At 36.7% G+C, this 22,790-nt stretch overlaps 1 protein-coding gene across 1 annotated transcript in view; it reads right to left on the bottom strand.

Moving 5' to 3' along the window:
• ARHGAP5 (Rho GTPase activating protein 5) overlaps positions 1–22,790 on the bottom strand; it is an 89,985-nt gene that overhangs the window by 7,195 nt on the left and 60,000 nt on the right. Inside the window, exons 3-5 of the mRNA XM_006763649.2 lie at positions 9,073–9,150; positions 3,679–3,810; positions 1,956–2,061 (exon numbers count right to left, since the gene is read on the bottom strand). Of these exons, the coding sequence (XP_006763712.1) occupies positions 1,956–2,061; positions 3,679–3,810; positions 9,073–9,150 (316 nt within the window). The remainder of the gene's footprint in view (positions 1–1,955; positions 2,062–3,678; positions 3,811–9,072; positions 9,151–22,790) is intronic.

The raw sequence follows: 22,790 nt of genomic DNA, 5'->3' as shown, positions 1-22,790 counted from the left end.
CCCTGAAGTTGATGGACTGTTGGATGCTTCTGTCTCTGGATCTATTTTTGTTCATCCCATAACCTTTCAAAATAACAACATGTAATGCCATTTTCATTGAGAAAGTCTGATCCCTCCTCCCAATAAGTGTCAGTTGAACTCCACAGTGTGCCTAGTGACATACATACATGAAGCATCCTTCTTATTTTGTCACTAAAACATTGTGAGGACTAAAGCTAGTTAGTCCTATATACTGCCCTATATAATCTGCCACTGTCCTTCTTCCCTTTTTTAGCTTATCTCTTACTCTGTCCTTCCTTCACTCTGCTTAAATCACATAGGCCTCTTTGCTGTTCCTCAACAAATCACATACACTTTTGCCTGTGTATTTATATATCACTAGAGCCAAACACAGAAAGTGTGTAAAATAAGACTGGTTGTGGACTAGCACTGTCATTCTACGAACATGCTCTTCCCTTTGACCCTTTTCCCTATACTTTTGAATGAAGTGCAATTCTTATTTCAGCACTTTGATCAGGCCAGACAATAATATGGTCACAAACCATCCCTATATTCGTTATAGTACCCCATAGTACCCTGTGCACATCTGTTTTATCACAAACCACTTGTATGGTAATTTTTTTAAAAATATATTTTATTGATTTTTTACAGAGAGGAAGGGAGAGGGATAAAGAGTTAGAAACATCGATGAGCGAGAAACATCGATCAGCTGTCTCCTGCATGCCCCCTACTGGGGATGTGCCCGCAGCCACCGTACATGCCCTTGACCGGAATTGAACCTGGGACCCTTGAGTCTGCAGGCCGATGCTCTATTCACTGAGCCAAACCGGTTAGGGCTTGTATGGTAATTTTCAAAAAAGGAAATTCCACTAATTATACTGCAATACTATGTATACTGCTATTTTCTCAGGGAAGGAGACTTCAGAGAATAGATACTAGAAATGCTATTATAATTTTATTCTATAATGATAGCAATAACTTAAACATTGGTTAATATTCTCTTCTAAGAGGTAGAAGCTGAAATTGACGTGGTTTGAGCACTGACATTATTAGTTAAAAAAAACAAACTTCAGTTCATAAAAATGTTAGTAGAAAATATTATGAGATTATTAAAAAAATTAATACAAATGTAGATAATTCTATTCAGTACCACAACTTTGTGAATCTCATTTTTCTCATAGGTGAGAAAAATCACGACTTAGTGAGGGTAATTTGCGCAAGGTCACAGAACTAGATACGTTTCAAAACCAAGCCTGCTTGATTCCACAGTCTGAGATTTAAGCTGTTATATAATACTGTCTTTTCACTTAATGTATGGCATTGGGAGGAGTATCTTTAAACAAAAGTATAAGCTTGAAGTTTAGTATATTTAGGGTTGTTAATAATAGGATTAATGTCCTGCATTTTAAGTGATAGTCATAAGTAACATGAATTCAAGTTTCTGATAAAACTTCATTGTGTCAAATATTCCAACAAAACAAGCTTAATACAAAAAAGCAACACAATGTGATAGAAAAAGCAAATGGACTCTTAAAAGACTTGGATTCTGGTCATGTGTCATTTATTAATTATGTGACATTTCCTTCTTTAAACCTCAATTTTTCTGACTTCAAATAGGTTGATTTGGTTAATTATCTATCATTTTATACTTAAAATTCTAAGATTCTACAAAAGAGAACTGCCAAAGAATAAAAGTGACAATAAAATACATGTACCTTACCACACTTTCTATTTAAATAATCATTACATGTATTAAGAGTCATACACCTTTCTTTAAACAACTTGATGAAAAATCTATTTTAATAATCCATAAAAAATAATTTAGAAACTAAAATTGAACTGTAGGCTTAAATAAGTTGGTGTCTCTTTTTCTACTTTAAAATTACCAATTTATAGTTACATGTTTGAAATTTGTTCTGCACTTTATTTGCAAAAAAACAAAAAAATAAAAATACCTGTTTAGATGTGTTATTACATATCTGAATACATCATAGTTTACAGGATGAAACTTCTTAACAATTTCTTTCAATGCATGAAGACGTTCTGTTTTATCTGGGATTTCTGTAAAGTTAAAGCAGTAAGGAATTTGTGTGAAACGCATACATTTAAAAATATCTGATAAAGCTTCCTACTATGCTTACTGTAAAGAAACATTAAGGAATGTGTTTGAATCATTTTAGGATAGGCAAACAAAAACAAAGAAAATGTTCTCAAGAAACTGCTAAAAACACATTATCACCTATTGCATTAGCCTTTTTGCAAGTAAAGCTAATCACTATAGAGCAAAGTTGAATAGATGGTGAATTTAGAGTACAGCAATTTATATTAATTTAGAATCAATTAATTACTTATGAAGCCATTAGGCTCTTAAATGTCACCAAATTCCTTTTTCTTTTCATTTTGTCTAACCATTCTCAGCTTGCAAGCACCTATAAAAATTTGATGGCAAGCTGAATTTGGCCTGTAGGTCATAGTTTGCCAATACCTGATTTAAAAGCATCACACTATACTTATTTATAATCCACTTTGCTTACTGAAAATCTTTCTTCACAAGCAGTACAAACATTTAGCTGTTACTCTCCAAATTTATGCAAATTATGAAATAGAATAGAAATGTGGTTCTGCAGTAAGTAAGAGATAAGGGAGTGCTTTACTGCTCTTCCTCATTCATTTGATTCTTCCAAAAAGTAACAAGGGGTTCTTCTGGAGACCAATCTGCATACCAACTCACAAGTAGGTAGTATAACCAAGTACTAACAAATCTGATTTGCCACAGATTACTTCTAAATCAGTAGTCAAAAATTTCCTAAGTAGGAAAATTCTGAGGCTGCTGTTTATTGAGAAAATGTGAGCTATCAAGTGAACCATTTTCCAATTTACATATGAAAGTCTGTGTAAGGCAACTATACCATATATTGTGTTTTTTATAGTGATTTTTAATGAAAAGTTTTTTTTAACCAAGAACTTTAACATAATCAAAATGATAAGAAAGTAGTTTCACTTTAAAGAGCCTTAACATTTGTAAACAAAAGGAAATAAAGAGAAATACTTAAAACACTCATTTTGAGGAGAAAATGTGGAGTAAGCACTAAGTTACCCAATACTTGAATAGATCTATGTCATTTTTTTCAGGCAACAAATGAATATTTGTTTAATAGAAATAGCAGGATGAATGATGCCAAAGCAGGAATAAATACTGAATGAGTATTCTTTCTTCCTGCCTTCTTTTAAATAAAATGACTTTAGACATGAGGCCAAAGTTAATTTGACTTAAAAAAAATTTAAATACCCATGTGTACCAGTTAATATTTTACTGAAGTACATTATACATACATTCAATTGAAAAGTTTATTTAATTTTCCTACAATGCCTGTGAGTTTGAATTAAAAACATAACTCTCAAAGTTCTAGTACAATGAACTTCAAACTTCTAGGAGCATCCAGTCACCTGGAAGACTAACAAAACCTAAATATTTCTGGGGACCAACTCCAGGGATCTTGATGTTTTGTCTATATATCTTGATGTTATAGAAAAATACCTTTATTAGCTACACATTCCAGTGCATGGCTGATTTAAACACATAGCAATCAATATACAAAAACCCAGGCCGATGCAGAAAGAAAAGGAAAGAAAAGGAAAGAAAAGGAAGAAAGAAAGAAAGAGGAGGCTTGTACTTACTTGCTGCTTCCAATAACTCTGGATGAAGAGAATATGGAATTAAAGGATCTGGCAGATCTGCAAAGAAAGCTTTAAGAGCTCCAGCTACAGCATTTACTGTTACTTCCATTGATACTAGACTGATATTATGATCTAGAAGACAAAAATTAAAATATTAACTTATAATTTATGTAATAAATTTGTTATTATAGAAGTACTTAAGCATTCTCATTTGCCACCTTTCTTTACAAGCTGATTCATCTCTCCTTCATTGTGTTAACATAGATATATAAGGATAAGGGAACAGAATCAAGCAAGATTTATTAGTATATTAAAAAACATTAGCTTTCACTAATATCTACGTTTAAAATATTTTGTTTATATAAGCTATTTAAAAGAGGCCACAAGGGAACATAAAAACAACAGAAATTACGAATACAAATTCAAATTTACACCTTTTCAATAATACTTAAAACTTTATCCTATATAATAAAAGGCTAATATGCAAACAGACCAAATGGCTGAACAACTGTAATAACTGGTTGCTATGATGTGTGCTGACCATCAGGGGGCGTGCGTTGACCATCAGGGGCGTGTGCGGAACATGGCAGGTGTTGTGGGATGGTGGAGCAGGTGAGCGGGGGTGCTAGACCAAGGCAGGATGCAGGTCGCTGTCATTGGGGCGAGCCTCTGGTGGTTACTGAAAATTCTTTGCTCCTGTACACCGCAGTCCAGCACAGCGCTTGCACCCACTGCGGGCCCCAATTGCCTCTGAGGGCTTCTCCGCCTTCCCCTGCTCATGAGAGGCAATCAGGTCAGCAGTTGCCGCTTGCACCCACTAATGGTGCCAGCCCTGCTCGCACCCACTGCTGGTGTCAGCCCCAATTGCTCTCAGTGCATGGGAGCGGTGGCGGCGGGAGCAGGGCTGCCAACAGACAGGTGACTAGGGGCTGCAGTGAAAGGGACTGGGTTGGGGTGCGGAGGATGGGCTGAGACCAAGCCCAGTGCCTATAGCAGCTTTGCAGCCCACAGTTCCTTTCAAGGTGCACAAATTCGTGCACTGGGCCCTTAGTATATATAAAACAGCCAAGTGACTGGAACGCCCAAACAACCTGAATAACCAGTCGCTATGACGTACACCTGGCCAACCAACCAGCCTGATTGGGGGGTGGGGGGTGGGACAGCCCCTCGGCCTGGCCCGATTGGCTCCCATCTAGGCAGGCCAGCCGGACTCCACCCATGCATGAATTTGTGCACTGGGCCTCTAGTTTTTATATAAAATTTTACTTTTAAACACAGTGAAATTCTGACTTAAACAAGATTGGCCCTAGCCTGTTTGACTCAGTGGATAGAGTGTCGGCCTACAGACTGAAGGGTCCTGGGTTCGATTCTGGTCAAGGGCATATACCTGGGTTGCGGGCTCAATCCCCAATGGGGGTGTGTAGGAGGCAGCCAATCAATGATTCTCTCTGATCATTAATGTTTCTAACTCTCCCTCCCTCTCTGAAATAAAAATTTATTAAAAAAACCCCACCACAACACAAGAATGGAACATACTAAATGTATCATAAGGTTATTGAAATATAATGAATACTTATGATAGAAAATATACAAATATAGACCACAAAAAGGAAAAAAATTATTCCATCACACAGAGACAATCAATGTTTATATTTTAATATTTCTTTATAGCCCCTTTCTGATCACTAATAATTCAAAAGACAAGACAAAAACAAATCAGATGTGTATTTCCTAACTGATTTCATCTTTAATGCACTGTCCAAAGTTATTAAAATTTCCCAAGCAACTTTCCAAAACTGTTTTGGGATCTGGGTAACATTTAATTGTAATTTCAAACTTGCAGATAATTTGCAAGAATAGTACTAAGGACTCACCCAGATCCTTACTGAATAATCACTAATCATTAATATTTTGCCCAACATAAATAATTTTAATGGCTACACAATATTCCCCAGTTTTAATAATTTACATAATATTCTATCACTGAACACTTCAATTTATTTCATTTAAAAACATAAAGATGATGTGATAAATATATGTATGTACTAAAGATTATTTCCTTAAGGTTACATTCCTTGCAATAACAGCTACCAGCAAACATTTAATACGGTGCCTGGCACAACAAACTCTTCATATGCACCATCTCATTATTCCTCATAATTATTCTTATCATTCCCATATTAGATATGAAAAAGTTACGATATAGAAAGATTATCTTCCCTAGGGCACTAAGACAGTTAAGTGGAAGAACCAGAAAACAAAACCAAGAAGTCTAATTCAGGAGGCCCTGGTATTGACTACTACCCTTCCAAACTAAAAATAAAAAAGACCGTATCCTTTTATGTAATGATGTTTACTTTGAATTTATATTAGTTCACACAAACACTCCATCCATGCTTTTGTTCCGGCCCTCCGGTCCAGTTTAAGAACCCATTGTGGCCCTCGAGTCAAAAAGTTTGCCCACCCCTGCTCTATCCACTGAGCCAAACCAGCTAGGGCTATCCTTCCTTTATTATTGGAAGCAAAACTCTACCAATATTATAAAGGTTAAACAGATTTTCTAACAAAATGTTTTTTAACAATGAAATAACATACTATCCACAATATTCTTTCAAAACAAGGCAAACACATACCACTCAATAACAGGAATTTTACCATTTCAACACACATAAATATTATTTTATATGGATATCTAGTATTTCACTTATAAACATGTAAACACATGGGCAGTTCCTCTTCATTTTATTTATTTTTTTAAATTTAGGTGGCATTCCTTTTTTTTTTTTTTTTTAGTTGACATTCTTATATCAATGGGTGCATGTAGTTAAATGGGCACAAAATTTTTAAAAAATATTTTTTAAATTGACTTTTAGAAAGAAAGGAAGAGAGAGAAAGAAACATTGATATGAGAACAAATCATCAGCTGCCTCCCACATACTCCCTGACCAAGTATCCAGCCCACAACCTAGGCAATGTGTCCTGATGGTGAATTGAATTGGCAAACTTTCGATGCACAGGACGCTGCCAAACCAACTGAACCATACCAGCCAAGGTTCCCCTTCCTTTTTAAAAAAATTACAAAAAGGCTGCAATGTATGCCCTTGGTAAGTAGTGCTATGCCTACACAAAGATTATTGTTAACAAGTACTTACAAGCTGACTTTCTCTAGCAAAGATACCTGAATTTTAATAGATATTCAAAAGGCACCTACAACAAACAGTATACAAAATACTGGCTTGTCCTACACTTTACCAACAATCTTTTTCACTCTGACAATAAAACAAATACAATCTTGTTGTTTTAATTTTTATTTCTATGTAACTGATAGAAGCAGCACATTTTCATATATATGTTGTCTACTTTCTTCTGATATGAATTCCTTAATCTTAACACAGATATTCCATATCTTCCCCAAATTTATAGTGTGTCTTCTAATTTTATGTTTAATCCACTGTCTCATACAGAATTTTTAGATTTTTAAGGTAGTCCAGTTTATCATCTTGCTCATACTTTCCAGATTTGATATCAAGTTTAGTCCTTTCTCTACTCCAAGACTGTAACTTTTAAAAATATAGCATGAAACTTTTACTCATTTTTCTTCCTAGTATAGTTTTCATTTTTTTACATTTAAACCTTTGATCTTATATGGAATTTACTTTAATATGAGTAGAGAATTCAGCTCTGTTTTTATTACTAATAATTAGTTGGCCCGATATCAAGGAAAATTTTTTTAGATTGCATTTTTAAGTAAGTACTATCTGTGATATACAAAGATGCCAATGTGTCATAAATTAATTTACTATTTTTCCAATTTTGGTGATAGATTTATAGCTCTCCTGTTTCCTGCCTCTGTGGTCTCTTCTATTAAACTAGTGGCCTGGTGCACAAATTCGTGCACACTAAAAGGAAATTAATTGGAAGAAATATTTTAATGTCGCTATTTGCCCTTTCTCTATAATAGACGTGCCAACCAAATTCACAATCGACAATGACAGATGGAAACACACACACACACACACGTGCACCTGGTGCCAGAGAGAGCTTTACAGTAGGTCCTCAGGTTATGTCGGAGATCTGTTCCTACGGTGTGACATACGTGATTTTCACCATAAGTTGGAACCCACAAACATAAGCATCTACGTCACTCACATGGAGCACATACACAGCAGTAATGAAGTGAAACAGTAAAAAAAAAAAATTAAAAGAAAGATAATTCCTGACCTTTACTTGTGGTAAATAAATAATAAAAAAACATAAAGCACATATGTACATACATCGAAATGACGGAACTTTTTTTTTATAAATAAATGGGATATGGCGACGTAACCATGAAACGACGTACATTGAGTCCAACGTAACCTGAGGACTGTCTTTATATGTATCGCGCATATGCGAGTCAACTTAGCCTTTTACATATATGTATATATGTATATATGTATATATATGTATGTATATATATAGAATAAACTTGCTTGATTAGGGCTTTCTGATTTAGCTAAACTTTTTCCAGCCCAGTGAAGCACTTCAATTGCTCTTTCAGGTAATTGTCAGCAACACAGCAGTAAATATCAATACAAAGCAGATTATTATTATAGATCATGCAGGGAGAACAAAAGGTAAAATATTTAACTGTAGCAGTGTTTGACTATATTCTGCACAGTGAGAAAACCTGAAGTCATTTTCTTTTTTAAAAAAATATGTTTGTATTGATTTCAGAGAGGAAGGGAGAGGGAGAGAGAGAGAGAAACATCAATGATGAGAGAGAATCATCTATTAGCTGCCTCCTGCACACCCCTCACTTGGGATCGAGCCCACAATCCAGGCATGTGCCCTGACCAGGATCAAACTGTGACCTCCTAGTTCATAGATTGACGCATAATCACTGAGACACGCTGGTCAGGCCTGAAGTCATTTTCAAGGTCCACCATTTCTCATTTCTTCTCAATCTTGTCAAGTTTCTAAGCTTTCTGAATCTGTTTTCCAGCTAATGGAAAGAAAATAGGATTCCACCGAGACTCCTATCTACCTACTCCAGGACTTCTGTAAGGATCAAATGAAATGAGGCACAGGAAAATGCTTTACAGACATTTGGTTGAAGTGTAAAATGGTTCCACTTGGCTATCAAGCAAGTCGTGTTCCTGGGCTGAAGAAAATGCAAGGAGGCTCGTCGCTAGGGAGAGGAAGCCGGGTGGCGTTGCTATGTGACGTCATTACCCAGACAGACACTTAGCATATTAGCCTTTTATATATATAGATATTTCTAATTCCACTTCCAAGTTCTTTCCCTTCAACATCTATGTCCTTAGAAGGTTTTCATCTGAAAATCAATCTTCCCACCATGAAATTTTAATAAGGAAAAGGAAACAATTTTATTTTATGTAATTATTATCTTACCTTGATCAAACTGCTTTTGAATATTGTCTTGATCAGTTTTGTTCCCACTAACACGGTAGAGTCCTTCAGTACATAACCCTAAAAAAATAAAGAGATATACATAACCTTATGTACATCTTAGCTACTTACAAAGATATTTTAAAGAGTAAGTATTTTTTGAGTATTTCACTTAAAGTAAGTTGTTAATAGACTTCTTTTTATTTTAAACTATTTAGGATATCCAGTTCCACACAAATGAAAGACACATTTCTCCCTATTCCTTCCACTAAACACAACCCCTGAATCCAATATATAAAAAACAAATATCAAAAGCCTCTGAATGGTGGAGAGATGAAGGTGTGCTGGCTAGTGACCCTGGATCTTGAAGAACAACATGACAATGAGTTCCCTGGGTTTTATTTTTGTCTCTTATATATCCTGGACCTGGCAATAGAGGAAGCTGCAACCCAGAAACTCCAAAGAGCACAGGCAAAAAATAAAAACAAAACAACATGCAGAAAACCAACAGCAACAAAAGCCTGCTCTCTCTGGTGAACAAATTAGAAAAGGTACAGCATAGGAATTAAAAACAAATATTTTTTTATTTTAAACATCCTAACTCTAGTCAAGTGCCCAGATCCCACCACTCCTCACATGTATCACTGGTGACCAAGTAAGGAAATTAGAATTCCACCTCTACCGAACAGTAACTAAGGTGCCTCCTAACACCTCTGGCGTGTCAGAAGGGGCTGAGAAGATAGCCTAAATTTCCACCCTCCTTCAAGTTTAGGGGGTCCTCCCCACTGTTTAGTGTCAACAGAGGTTAGCAGAGACCAAGCTGAGTCTGGACTTCTACCCCACCTTGCAGTAGCAAGGCAGCCTTTCTTCCCTGATGGTGCAGGGCCAGAAGAGGCCAGCTAAAATAGAGTATTTAAAATATATTTTATTGATTTTTTACAGAGAGGAAGGGAGAGGGATAGAGAGTGAGAAACATCAATGAGAAACATCGATCAGCTGCCTCCTGCACACCCCCTACTGGGGATGTGCCCGCAACCAAGGTACATGCCCTTGACCGGAATCGAACCTGGGACTCTTCAGTCCGCAGTCCGATGCTCTAGCCACTGAGCCAAACTGGTCAGGGCTAAAATAGAATATTTAAATATGATCCAAATACTCATAGCATAATATCCCAAGTCAGAGCTCTTTGAAGAAAAGGCTGATTCCAAGGCTGGATTGGCAAAGTATAAGCCAAGCCTGGTACATCTTGTGACAGATAGTAAAGAAATACTTAAAGAATTCTGGGGACAGATCTTAAAAGGATATGTGTGGATTATAACCCACTGAGTATAATAAGAACACATGAGACCATACCATATAAATAAACAGTAAATTATTAAATCCATAGTTTAACTCCAATAAAGAAATATGGCAGATATGATCATTTGGTGAAATTAATATCACCTATATTAAGACAAACTGACATCCTATCTCAGTAAATATGATGCATGTCTAAGAATAGAATATCACTGGCAGTATTTGTAACAAAAATGCGTAATTCCAATCCAATAATAAGGAAACATGGGACAAACTCAAATTGAGGTAGAAAGAAAAGTTCATCCATACAGTAAAATGCCAACCAATAAACACAGGGAAAACAGTAGGGATTTAAAAAAATCACTAACGGAGACTAAAACTTACAGCTGAAAGTATGATGACAGTCTCAATGTCAAGAAAGAGAAGTTGAGAAACTCTTCCAAATTAAAGGTGTTGGAAACACATGATCACTAAATGCAATGCACCTAGATCAGATCAGGGATTGCCCTGCTAATACAATTAAATAGCCCCAAATGTCAATAGTACTGAGGCTGGGAAATCCTGACATAGTGATAAGCTTTTAGTACTATTTGCTAAGTGAAAATTATAAGGTCCTTAATAATCTATGCCAAAAATCTTGCCTTCTATTCACTAATAATTTAATGATGTGAAAAAAATTAACAAAAACATTAACTCAATTACCTAAATGTAAATTATCCAACTTTTACTTAGATTTCAATCACTTAAAACCCAAAGATTCTATTCAGGGCCTACAAACAACAAAGGCATTAGAAATCTATCCCAACATTCCAGAATTAAAAATAAAAATTTTGAAATTTAAAATGGTAACTTTTAACCACGTATCACCATCTTTTTTTCTTTTAGTAGGTAACTAACCATTGCACCACACAGAATTCTTGATAGCTAAAGTTCTAAAATGGTCTTGAGTTCTTTTGAGTTGCTAACATATACAATTCAAGGGTTTCTCCTTTGTTTCTCTATACCTTCAGGTTGAAATAATTATGTCATAAAATAAAAAGGGTAAAGAAGTAAGGTATGTAGATAGTCCATAAATTAAATATGTCCATGGGGAATGGCATCAGCAAAAGAAATGGAAATGGCAATTTCATGGTTTGGTTCCTTCATAAAAGCCACAAATTAGCTATCAAAAAGTGTCAGAATCAACTTTTGCATAACTCTAGAATCTAGTAACAAAACAAAACAAAACAAAACAAAGTCACAACTATCAGGACAAGGTTTGGTGAAGAAAGAAGCCTTAAATTGCCCACCTACCGTCCCACCACACCCTAGACTAGCAACTCTGGGTGCAGGCTGCAAGTGTCAGAGGGGGCACTACAGATCTTATTGTCAAAGAATTGTTGTCTTGGCCTGTCTAGTGTGGCGCAGAGGTTGACTGTCAACCCATGAACCAAGAGGTCACCGCTTCAATTCCCATCAGGGCACATGCCCGGTTTGCAGGCTCAATCCCCAGTAGGGGGCATGCAGTAGGCAGCCGGTCAAATGATTCTCTGTCATCATTGATGTTTCTATCTCTCCCTCTCCATTCTGCTCTGAAATAAGAATATATTTTAAAAAAGTATATATATATCATTTAGAAAAGTCATAGAACAAGCAAACATAGCCAAAAAACAGCAACAGCAAACCCTGGTGATGGGGAACAATCTGATTTTCAGATATGCTATATTATAATATGTAAGACCTATTATTTTCTTTTTTCCCCCTTACACTTTTTTTAATTTAATTATTTATCCTCACCCAAGGATATTTTTCCATTGATTTTTTAGAGAGAGTAGAAGGGAGGGGGAGAGACACAGAGAGAGAAACATCGACATAAGAGAGACACATTGACTGGTTGCTTCCCGCATGCGCCCTAACAGGGACTGAGGATCAAGCCTGCAACCACGGTATGTTCCCTTGACCAGAACGAACCTGGGACCCTTCACTCTGTGGGCCAATGCTCTATCTACTGAGCTAAACTGGCTAGAGCTAAAACCTGTTATTTTCAACAAAAAATTAAAAGGCATGGAAAGAAACAAAACAGGATGGTACATTCAAAGACAAAAAGAAATTAATACAAACTGTCCATGAGGAAACAGTTACTGTACTTACTAAAGACTTTAAATCAACAGTTTTAAAATGCACAATTAAAAAAAAATGGACAAGAAGGATAACTTAAATAACAATTATCAATAAGTACACAGAAAGCATAAAAATAAAAGAAATTATAGAACTGAAAAGTGTAATAACCAAAATAAAAAATTCACTAGAGAGATTTAACAGCAGATTTGCAGGCTGAAGAAACAATCAGTGAACTTAAAGATTGTTTAACTGAGATTATCCAGTCAGTGAGCAAAACCAGAAAATAATGAAGAAAAATGAATAGCGCCAAAGAGATTTCTGGGACACCATCAAGCATATCAACATATAAATACAAAGGCTTTCCTAGATAAAAAGGAAAATATGTGAAGAAATAATGGCTGAAAAACAACCTAAATATTGCAAAGAAATCCACAAATCTACACATTAAGAAGTTGAAACTGCAAGCAGAATGAACTCAAAAGAGAGCTACACTGAAAAGAGAGAGAGGAAGAGAGGGAGAAAGGGAGAGGTAAAGGGAGAAAGTGAGTCATCACATCCTAGGAATCCACAATAAAAATTCTCTTCAGAAAAGGGGGGGGGGGGGAGAAGAACTATCAACCATGAATTATGTATCTGGCAAAACTATCATTCAAAAATGAAGGAAAAATTAAGATATTCTTAAATAAAAGTTGAAGGAGTTCATCACTAGTGGACATGCTCTACAAGGAATGCTAATGGGGTCCTCCAGGCTGAAATGAAAGTGCATCACACAGTAACCTGAAGGAAGACACACAAAAGCTAAATAACAAAGATAAAAGTTGTTACATAGGTTAAGTATATAAGTACTCTATTTTTGATTTGTAAAATCTCCTGTTGTTCCTATATGACTTAAAAGAAATGCATAAAATAATTATACATCTATGTTATAGGCATATATGTATAAAAATGTAATTTGTGACTATAGCAATACAAAGGGGTAGGAGACAGTTGTAAAAAAGCAGAGTTTATATACTATTGAAACAAAGTTGTTTTTAATTAAAATCCGATTGCTATAAAATGAAGATGTTAATAGTAATTCCCAGGATAATGACTACGAAAACAATTTTAAAATATATAGAAAAGAAACAAGAAGGGATCAGAAGGGCACATTAGAAAAAAAAATCACAAAAGATAGCAGTTCTAACACATAAAACAAATAGGAAAATGGTTGAATTAAGTTCTCAGAAATTACTTTTAAAATGGATTAAACAACAAAACAACCCAAGTATATGAACTCTACAAGACACTCACTATGAACCAATAAACAAATATGTTGAATGTAAAAGAATGGGAAAATACATTCAATGCAAATAATAACCAAATAACTGGGTGGCTACCCTAATTTCAGAAAAGATAAACTATGACAGGAATTGTTATAAGAGACACTCAAGGACATAAAACATTGATAAGAGTGTGAGTCCCAAAATATGTGAAGCAAAAATTGACAAAATTGAAGGGAGAAATAGTTCAACTATAAAAGTTAGAGACTTTAATTCAGTACTTTCAATAATGAATAGAACAATTAAACAGAAGATCACCAATAGAAAACTTAATATAGTAAACCAACTAAACCAAATAAACATTGCACTCCCACTCAGTAACAACACACTATGCATACCTCTCAAATATACATGGAATATTCTCCAGGACAGACTAGATGTTAGATCACAACACAATAATAAATATAAAGGTTTTAAAATGATACCAATATATTTTGACCACACACACACACAAAATGAAACTAGAAGTAGGTAACAAAAAGAAAATTCACAAATATGTTGAAATTAAACATATATATATATATTTTTTTTTTGGTCAATCCTGACCCAAGGACATTTTTCCATTGATTTTTAGGGAGAGTGGAAGAGACAGGGAAAGACAAAGAGGAACATCGATATGAGAGATTGGATGCCTGCTGCAGAAGCCCCAACCAGGGCCTGGGCAAAGGAGGAGCCTGCAACCAAGGTAAATGCCTTGATGGACTCGAACCTTTGGTCCGCACAAACCGGCTGTTGCTAAACAATGTATTCTTAAATAGCCCTTGGACCATTAAAGGGGAAACTACAAGTAAAATCAAAAATTACTTAGAGATAAAAAAAGAAAGATATACAAAAATCTAAGGAATGTAGCAAAAACAGCGATTAGAAGGAAATCTGTAGCTGTAAATGTATACATTAAAATAGAAGAAAATTTCAAATTGAAGGTTAGGTTATTTCTTAAGGAAATAGAAAAAAAAAGATCAAACTAAACTCAAAGCTAGCAGAACAAAGGGAAAAATTAAAATGAATATAAATAAAATATAAAATAGAGAAACAGAAGAATCACAAAAAAATGCTTGCTTTTGTCATTTCTATATAAACACTGTACTGAAGTTCTAGCTAGAAATGTAACATGCTCTACAAGGAATGAAGTATAACTATCCAAAATGTAAAGGAATGAAGTATAAGTATCCCTAAATTGTTGATCTAACTCTTAGAAGGAAACAAACACTGGAGTAAAATTTTCATGACCTTGGGTTTGGCAGTGGATTCTTTGATATGGCACCAATAAGTGAGGAAAATAAAAAGTAAACTGGATTTCACCAAAATTTAAAACTTTAGCACATTATAGAACATTATAAAAAAAGAAAACCTATAAAATGTAAGAAAATATTTGCAAATAATTTATCTGATAAAGGTCTAGTATCCAGAATATATAATAAACTCTCAAAACCAAACATGAAAAAGACAAACAACTCAATGTAAAATAGTCAAAAGACTTGAGAAGACATTTCTCCAAAAATATACAAGATGCTCAAAGTCATTAGTCATTAGGGAAATGCAAGCAAAAACTTCAATGAGGTATTTCACTCTACTCTCACTAATGATGACTATAATAACACATTTTTAAAAAAAGGAAAACAAGTGTTGGTGAGGCTGTGGAGAAATAATTCTCACACATTGCTGGTAGAAATCTAAAGTGGTATAGCCTCTTCCTCAAAAAGTTAAACATTCTTCTAGGCATATAAGTTATAGAACTCATAACAGGTACTCAAAGAAATACATGAATGTTCATAGAAGCACTATTTACATCACAACAGCCAAACAAAAGGTGTAAATAAGCCAAATATCCACCAATGGATGAATAAATAAATAAAAATGTGGTACATTCATAAAATGGATTACTCAAAAAGAGGAATGAAGTGCTGATAAAACAATATGCTTAATGAAAGAACTAGACATAAAAGGTCATATTTAATTTCACTTATATGAAATAATCAGAACAGGCAAATCTGTAGGCACCGGAAACACACTGGTGGTTGGCCAGAGGGTGTAGGAAAAGGTGAATAAGGAGTGAGTGCTTAATGAGTACATGATTTCTTTTTGGAGTGATAAAATATGTTAATACTAAAAAGAGGTGATGATTACACAACATTGTGAATGTACTAAATGCCACTGAATTTTACACTTACAAATGATTAACTATACATTATGTGATTTTTGCCCCAACAAAAAAGGTAAAAGCACAAGTGGGAAATAAGATATCAAGCACTGGTATTATATAAGCTTATTCAGGTTAGCTGGCACAAAATTAAATGTGCATTCTTATTGCTTGATATAAATTTAAGGACCACTGGAGGTGATAGTAAGATAAAAACCATATTTCAAGGAACTGTATAATACAATATGCATTAAACACACCAAAACATATCTCACATTAACTAGTTATTAAAAAATTAAATAACTTGATTATTTATTTGTAATGTTAAATGATGAACTAAATTCTCTCTGGAAATTTGGAATTGGGAGTCAAAAATCATCTGGTTAAGCTCAGGATATGGTTAAAACTGAGACATAAAAATCTAGGTTCTGTGAACAGATGAGTCTAGAGAGAGAAGAACAGAGAAAAATAGAGATGACAATACACTTGGGTGCTAATCCATTGGTATTATATGCTCTTGGTTTTGATAAAATACCCTTGATTCCAATTAAGTATTTTTTGCATTTTATTTCTTGCAACCAAAATAATGTAGATTCAAAAAGCCTTAATTTCTACACTATGAAATTTCGATTTATTTTTTCCCCTAAGCACCCAAGTATTAAGTATGAGAGACATCTGGGAGTAGAAAGACAACTATATCAAAAGCAGCAACAGGAGAAATGTGATATTAATAGATCCTAATATGGTAATGACACTGAAAAACAGATATTAGAGAAAAACTATTGCTAAGAAAGGGCAAAACTTATCAATTAATGGTATATGAGCACAATGGATAAAAGAGAAGTCATATTAATGAAATACCTTTGCTCACATACCTGGAATAAGGACACTGGCATTATTAGGGAAAAAAAAAATCAAGAAAATGAAGTGGCTTGAGGGAAGATGAATCAAATTTTAATCTTAAGCCCAAGATAAGACACCCAAATATTCAATAGGCAGTCAGAAATATAAGAAAACATTGGGGTGTGGTAAAAAAAACTGGGAGTCATTCTCATAGATGTGATGTCATTCTCATAGCTGGTGTTGCTCCACGGTTGAGGATCGACTTCTGGAACCAGGAGATCACGGTTTGAATCCCGGTCAGAGCACATGCCTGAGTTGCTGACTTGATCTCCACTAGGTAGTGTGCAGGAGGCAGCCATCAATGATTCTCAATGATGTTTCTATCTCTCTGTACCTCTCCCTTCCTCTCTGAATTCAATAAAAATATCCTATATAATAAAAGGCTAATATGCAAATCGACTGAACGGTGGAACGACCAGTTGCTATAACACGCACTGGCCACCAGGGGGCAGACGCTCAATGCAGGAGCTGCCCCCTGGTGGTACATGTGCTCCCACAGGGTGAGCGCCGCTCAGCCAGAAGCCGGGCTCATGGCAATTGGACAGTCCCTGAGGGCTCCCAGACTGCAAGAGGGCACAGGCCTGGTTTGGGACGCCTCCCCCTGAATGCACAAATTTCATGCACTGGGCCTTTAGCATTTAAAAAAATATATATACATGAATGAAGTCAACACTAAATGAGATGGCTCTAACTTGCTGAAATTAATTAAAGGTGCACTTAGTTGGTACAAAAGATATATGAACAGATGGAGATATATTACGATGTGTTTTGATTTGAAACAAGGTATGTTTCTTAATAAAATGCTTATGTGCTACATATTAGAATTTGCATGTGCGATATAAGGCAATATACTGTCCTTGATATAACATAGCTTATTATATTTTTTAATCCTCATCCGAGGATATTTTCCCACTAATTTTTAGAGAGAGTGGTAGAGAGAGGGAAAGACAGAGAGAAATATCAATGTGAGAGAAACACATCAATTGGTTGCCTCCTGCACTTGATCTTGACCAGAATTGAACCTGGGACCCTTCAGTCCATAGGCCAATACTCTATCCACTGAGCAAGATTAAAAAAGAAAAATCACACAATCATATCAATAGATGCAAAAAATTCCTATCTAATAAAAGACAAATAGGGTACTTAACCGTACCTCCGATACGCTTCCCATTGGCTAATCAGGACACTATGCAAATCAACTGCCAACCAAGATGGCAGTTAACCACCAACAAAGATGGCGGCTAATTTGCATACTGCAGGCAGGGCTGGCCAGCACCATCCCGTCTGCCCCACTGCCATACGGGCCTGCTATCTGTGACCTGGGCAGCAGGCGGCCTGCATGGGACCCGACCCAGGGCTGGTGGGCAGGACCATAGTGATTGCCACCAGCCACGCCCACAAATGTCCCTCCCTGGGGATCCGAGGCTGGCGGGTGCTAATGCACCGATCTACCAACATGCACACCCCGGCTGCCTTTGCCCTGCGTGAATATACAGCTGGGAGAGGGGAGTGGGGCCATTGGGAGCAGGGCGAGAACTGCCTGGGGTATGCGTCAGGCAGCCCAGAGCGGAGTGCGAACTATCCCAACTGGTAGCTGCTTGCTCATTCACTTACTTGCTTATTCCTTCACTAATTCACTTGCTCATTCCTTCATTCATTCACTCATTCACTCAGCAAACCCTCTCGGGTCCCTGGCACCAGGCCAGGCACTGAAGTGGAAGCAGGATAAGACAGATTTATGTCCTCAAGATGTTAGTAATTCAGTATGCAGCCAGGAGAGGGGCGCCAGTCCGCTGGGAGCAGGGCGGGAACTTTCCCAGGGTGGGCTTAATCTACCAACATGCACACCCCGGCTGCCTTTGCCCTGCGTGAATATACAGCTGGGAGAGGGGAGTGGGGCCATTGGGAGCAGGGCGAGAACTGCCTGGGGTAGGCGTCAGGCAGCTCAGAGCAGAGTGCAAACTATACTAACTGGTAGCTGCTTGCTCATTCACTTACTTGCTTATTCCTTCACTAATTCACTTGCTCATTCCTTCATTCATTCACTCATTCACTCAGCAAACCCTCTCGGGTCCCTGGCACCAGGCCAGGCACTGAAGTGGAAGCAGGATAAGACAGATTTATGTCCTCAAGATGTTAGTAATTCAGTATGCAGCCAGGAGAGGGGCGCCAGGCCGCTGGGAGCAGGGCGGGAACTTTCCCAGGGTGGGCTTCAGGCAGCCGGGAGTGGGTCTGGAACTTCTGCTGCATTGCCATGGCAACGCAGCAGAAGTTCCCGCCCTGTAGCTGCTTGCTCATGCACTTACTCGCTCATTCATTCACTCATTCACTCACTCAGCAAACCCTCTAAGGTCCCTTGCACCAGGCCAGGCACTGAAAGTGAAGCAGGATAAGACAGAGCTATGTCCTCAAGATGTTAATAATTCAGTAGGGTGAAGCAGGCACATGAACGAGGCAGTTGTATGCATAGATGCAGTGTACTGGGTTCGGTGAGGGCTGTAACTAACGCCAACTTTGTTCTCTTGATAAAATGGGGCCTTGGGAGCCAGGCCGCCCCAAGCCTGTAGGCCTGTGCCTAGGCCAGGAGTGGCCGGGGTCCCAGAACATGACAGAGGGTGCCGGTCGGGCTGAAGGGTCTGGCCCCACCTCTCACCCTCACCCCCAAGTGCACGAATTTTTGTGCACCGGGCTACCAGTATTTTGATAAAATCTAAAACTCTTTCATGATAAAAATCATTAATTAAGTAGAAATAGCAGGTAACTTTTTTACACTATCTACAAAAAAACCTATGTGTAGCCCCGACTGGTGTGGCTCATTTGGTTGGGTGTCATTCCATGTGTGCACCAGGAGGTTGCCAGTTTGACTGTTGGTCAAGGGCACATGCCTGGGTTGTAGGATCAATTCCCAGTAGGGGGCATGCAGGAGGCAGCCAATCGATGTTCTGTTCTCATATTAATGTTTATCTCTCTTCCTCTCCCAAAAAATCAATAAACTACTCTTTATAAAAACAACAAAATAATCCATGTGTCACATCATACTTAATAGTGAGAAACTCAAAGCTTTCCTACTAAGATAAAGTACAATCCAAGAATATCCCATTACCACATCTTTCTTTCAACACTGTACTAGAAGTTCCCTGCTAAAATAATAAAGCAAGAAAAGGAAATCAGAGGATACAGATGGGGAAGAAAGACATAAAACTGTAATTCTTCACAGATGACATGATCATCTATGTAGAATATTAACAGCCAAGACCGGTTTGGCTCAGTGGATAGAGCGTCGGCCTGCGGACTGAAAGGTCCCGGGTTCGATTCCGGTCTAGGGCATGTACTTGGGTTGTGGGCACATGCCCGGTGGGAGATGTGCAGGAGGCAGCTGATCGATGTTTCTCTCTCATCGGAGTTTCTAGCTCTCTATCTCTCTCCCTTCCTCTCTGTAAAAAATCAATAAAATATATTTAAAAAGAAAAGAAAAAAAAAGAATATTAACAAGCAAAAAAGCTCCTGAAAGTAGTAATTATAACAAGTTTGCAGGACACAAGGTTAATATACAAAAACCAACTGTTTTGTTTACATACCAATGAACAAGCAGAATTTGAAATTAAAAACACAGTTTTACATTAATATCCCCCAAAATGAAATTCTCGAGCATAAATCTAACATATTATATATACAAGATTTATATCAGGAAAACTTCAAAACTGATGAATAAATAAATGGAGAGATATTCCATGTTCATGGATAAGGCACTATTTTGTCAAGATGTCGGTTCTTCCCTTTTGACCTATAGATTCAATGCAATATCAAATTCCCAAAAAGTCATTTTATGGATGTCAACAAACTGATTCTAAACTTTATATAGAGAGGTCAAGACCTAATATTCAAAGAGAAGAATAATATTCAAAGAGAAGAACACAGTTGGAGGCTGTCACTACCCAACTTGAAGGTTTACTATAAATCTACAGTAATCAAGACAATGTAGTGTTGAGGAAAGCACAGGCAAATAGGTCAATGGAACAGAATAGCAAGCCCAGAAATTGACACCCATTAATAGTCAAAGGTTCTTTGAAAAAGGAGCAAAGGCAATAAATACGACGGAATGAAGTATGTTCAAGAAATAATGCTATAAACACTGAGCATCCACATGCAAAAAAAAAAAAAAAGTGAAACTAGACATATACCTTATACCCTTGAAAATATGAACTCAAAATGGATTATGAACTTAAATGTAAAATGCAGAACTATGAAATTTGTAGAAGATAACATAGAAAACCTAGATGATGTTGGATATGGTGATGGCCTTTTTTGATATAATACCAAGGATACAATGTTATCTTTTGTCTCTTTTCTTTAAAATATTGAGAAAAAAATATTGATTAGCTGGAATTCACTAAAGTTAAAAACTTCTGTTCTGTGAAATATAATATGAAGATAATTAGAAGACAAGCCACAGAGCGAGAGAAAATACTTAAAAAACACACATCTGATGAAGGACTGTTATCTAAAACATACAAAGAACTCTTAAAACTAAGTAATAAGAGAACAATTAACTCCATTACAAAATGGGTGAAAAGACCTGAGCAGACATCCTTATCAAGAAAGGTATACAAATGGCAAATAAATGTATGAAAAGATGCTCTGGAAAGACATGGAGGAACCTTAAATGCACATTACAAAGTGAAAAAAAAAACCCCAGTATGAAAAGGCTACATGCACTATGATTCCAACTATATGATACTATGGAAAAGACAAAACTATACTATAGAAAAAAAGTCAGCGGTTGTCGGTGTGGGAGAAGGAGACAGAGATGAACAGACAAAGCACAGAGGATTTTTAGGGCAGTGAAAAATACTCTATGTTATTATAACAATGGATATATGTCACTTTACATTTGTCCGAAAGGACGTCCATAGAATGTACAACACCAAGAGTGAAGCCTAATATACACTACTAGAGGCCCGATGCATGGATTCGTGCACTGGTGGAGGGGCGTGGCCTGCGGGGATTGGCCCTCTGTGGAAGCACCGCTCCTCCCGGTCAGCTGAGTGGCGCTTCCACTGTAGGAGTGCACTGAGTGTCTGGCCCCTGGTGGTCAGTGCGTGTCATAGAAACTGGTCGACCGGTTGTCCTGGTCGTTCCACCATTTGGTTCATATATATATGAATTTTAGGTGATTATGATGGGTTAAGTTCATCCTTGATAAAAATGTACCATTTTAGTGGGTGATGATGGTAATAAGGGATAGGGGCAGGGCAGACTCATGTATGGAAGCAAAGGATATATGAAAAGTCTCTGTACCTCTCTCTCAGTTTTGTTTAAACCTAAAATTGCTCTAAAGAAAGATATATAAATAGCTGTATCAACATACCAAGTTTATAAGGACAAAGTAACATCAATGGAGCAGGAATCTTTTGGCAGTGGTAAATGTTGCTTTAAGTATAATGCCACTACAGGGATAGTAAGACTAAAGGCAGTATTCTCTTGTCTCAATCAAAACAGTATTTTAAAATTCTACTGGGGGAGGAAAGGTGTTGGATATGCATACAACTTGAATTTACTGAATTAAAACATGTCACTACTTTCCAGCCACTTAATACTTAATGTTTGAGAAAAAGCAACAATAGCTTTCCAATCTTTCATCCCATTACTTCCTTTACATTTAATGATTAAACATTCATAATGTAAATATTACATTTTATCTTCATTCCATCTTCAAAATAAGGCAAGAGGCCTTATTTAAAGATAAGAAAACAAGTTTAGAAAAATGAAGTGACTTCCTACAGGTCACACATTGAGTAAGCTAGGGACATTAGTTTGTTCTTTTTCATACATAAGAAATCTATAATAAGATATACTGGCTGGGAACAAAGACTGAAGACAACTAGAAGGAAGCGAAGTGCTGCAGAAGGGTATAAAATAGAGGTGGTGGAGATAGGAATGGAGCCGAGGCGGCGGAGGTGGGA

Source organism: Myotis davidii, unplaced genomic scaffold (genome assembly GCF_000327345.1).
Source record: "Myotis davidii unplaced genomic scaffold, ASM32734v1 scaffold116, whole genome shotgun sequence".
Classification (NCBI taxonomy): Eukaryota; Metazoa; Chordata; class Mammalia; order Chiroptera; family Vespertilionidae; genus Myotis; species Myotis davidii.
The sequence above is the reverse complement of the archived record's forward strand: the minus strand, read 5'-3'. Positions and strand labels throughout refer to the sequence as shown.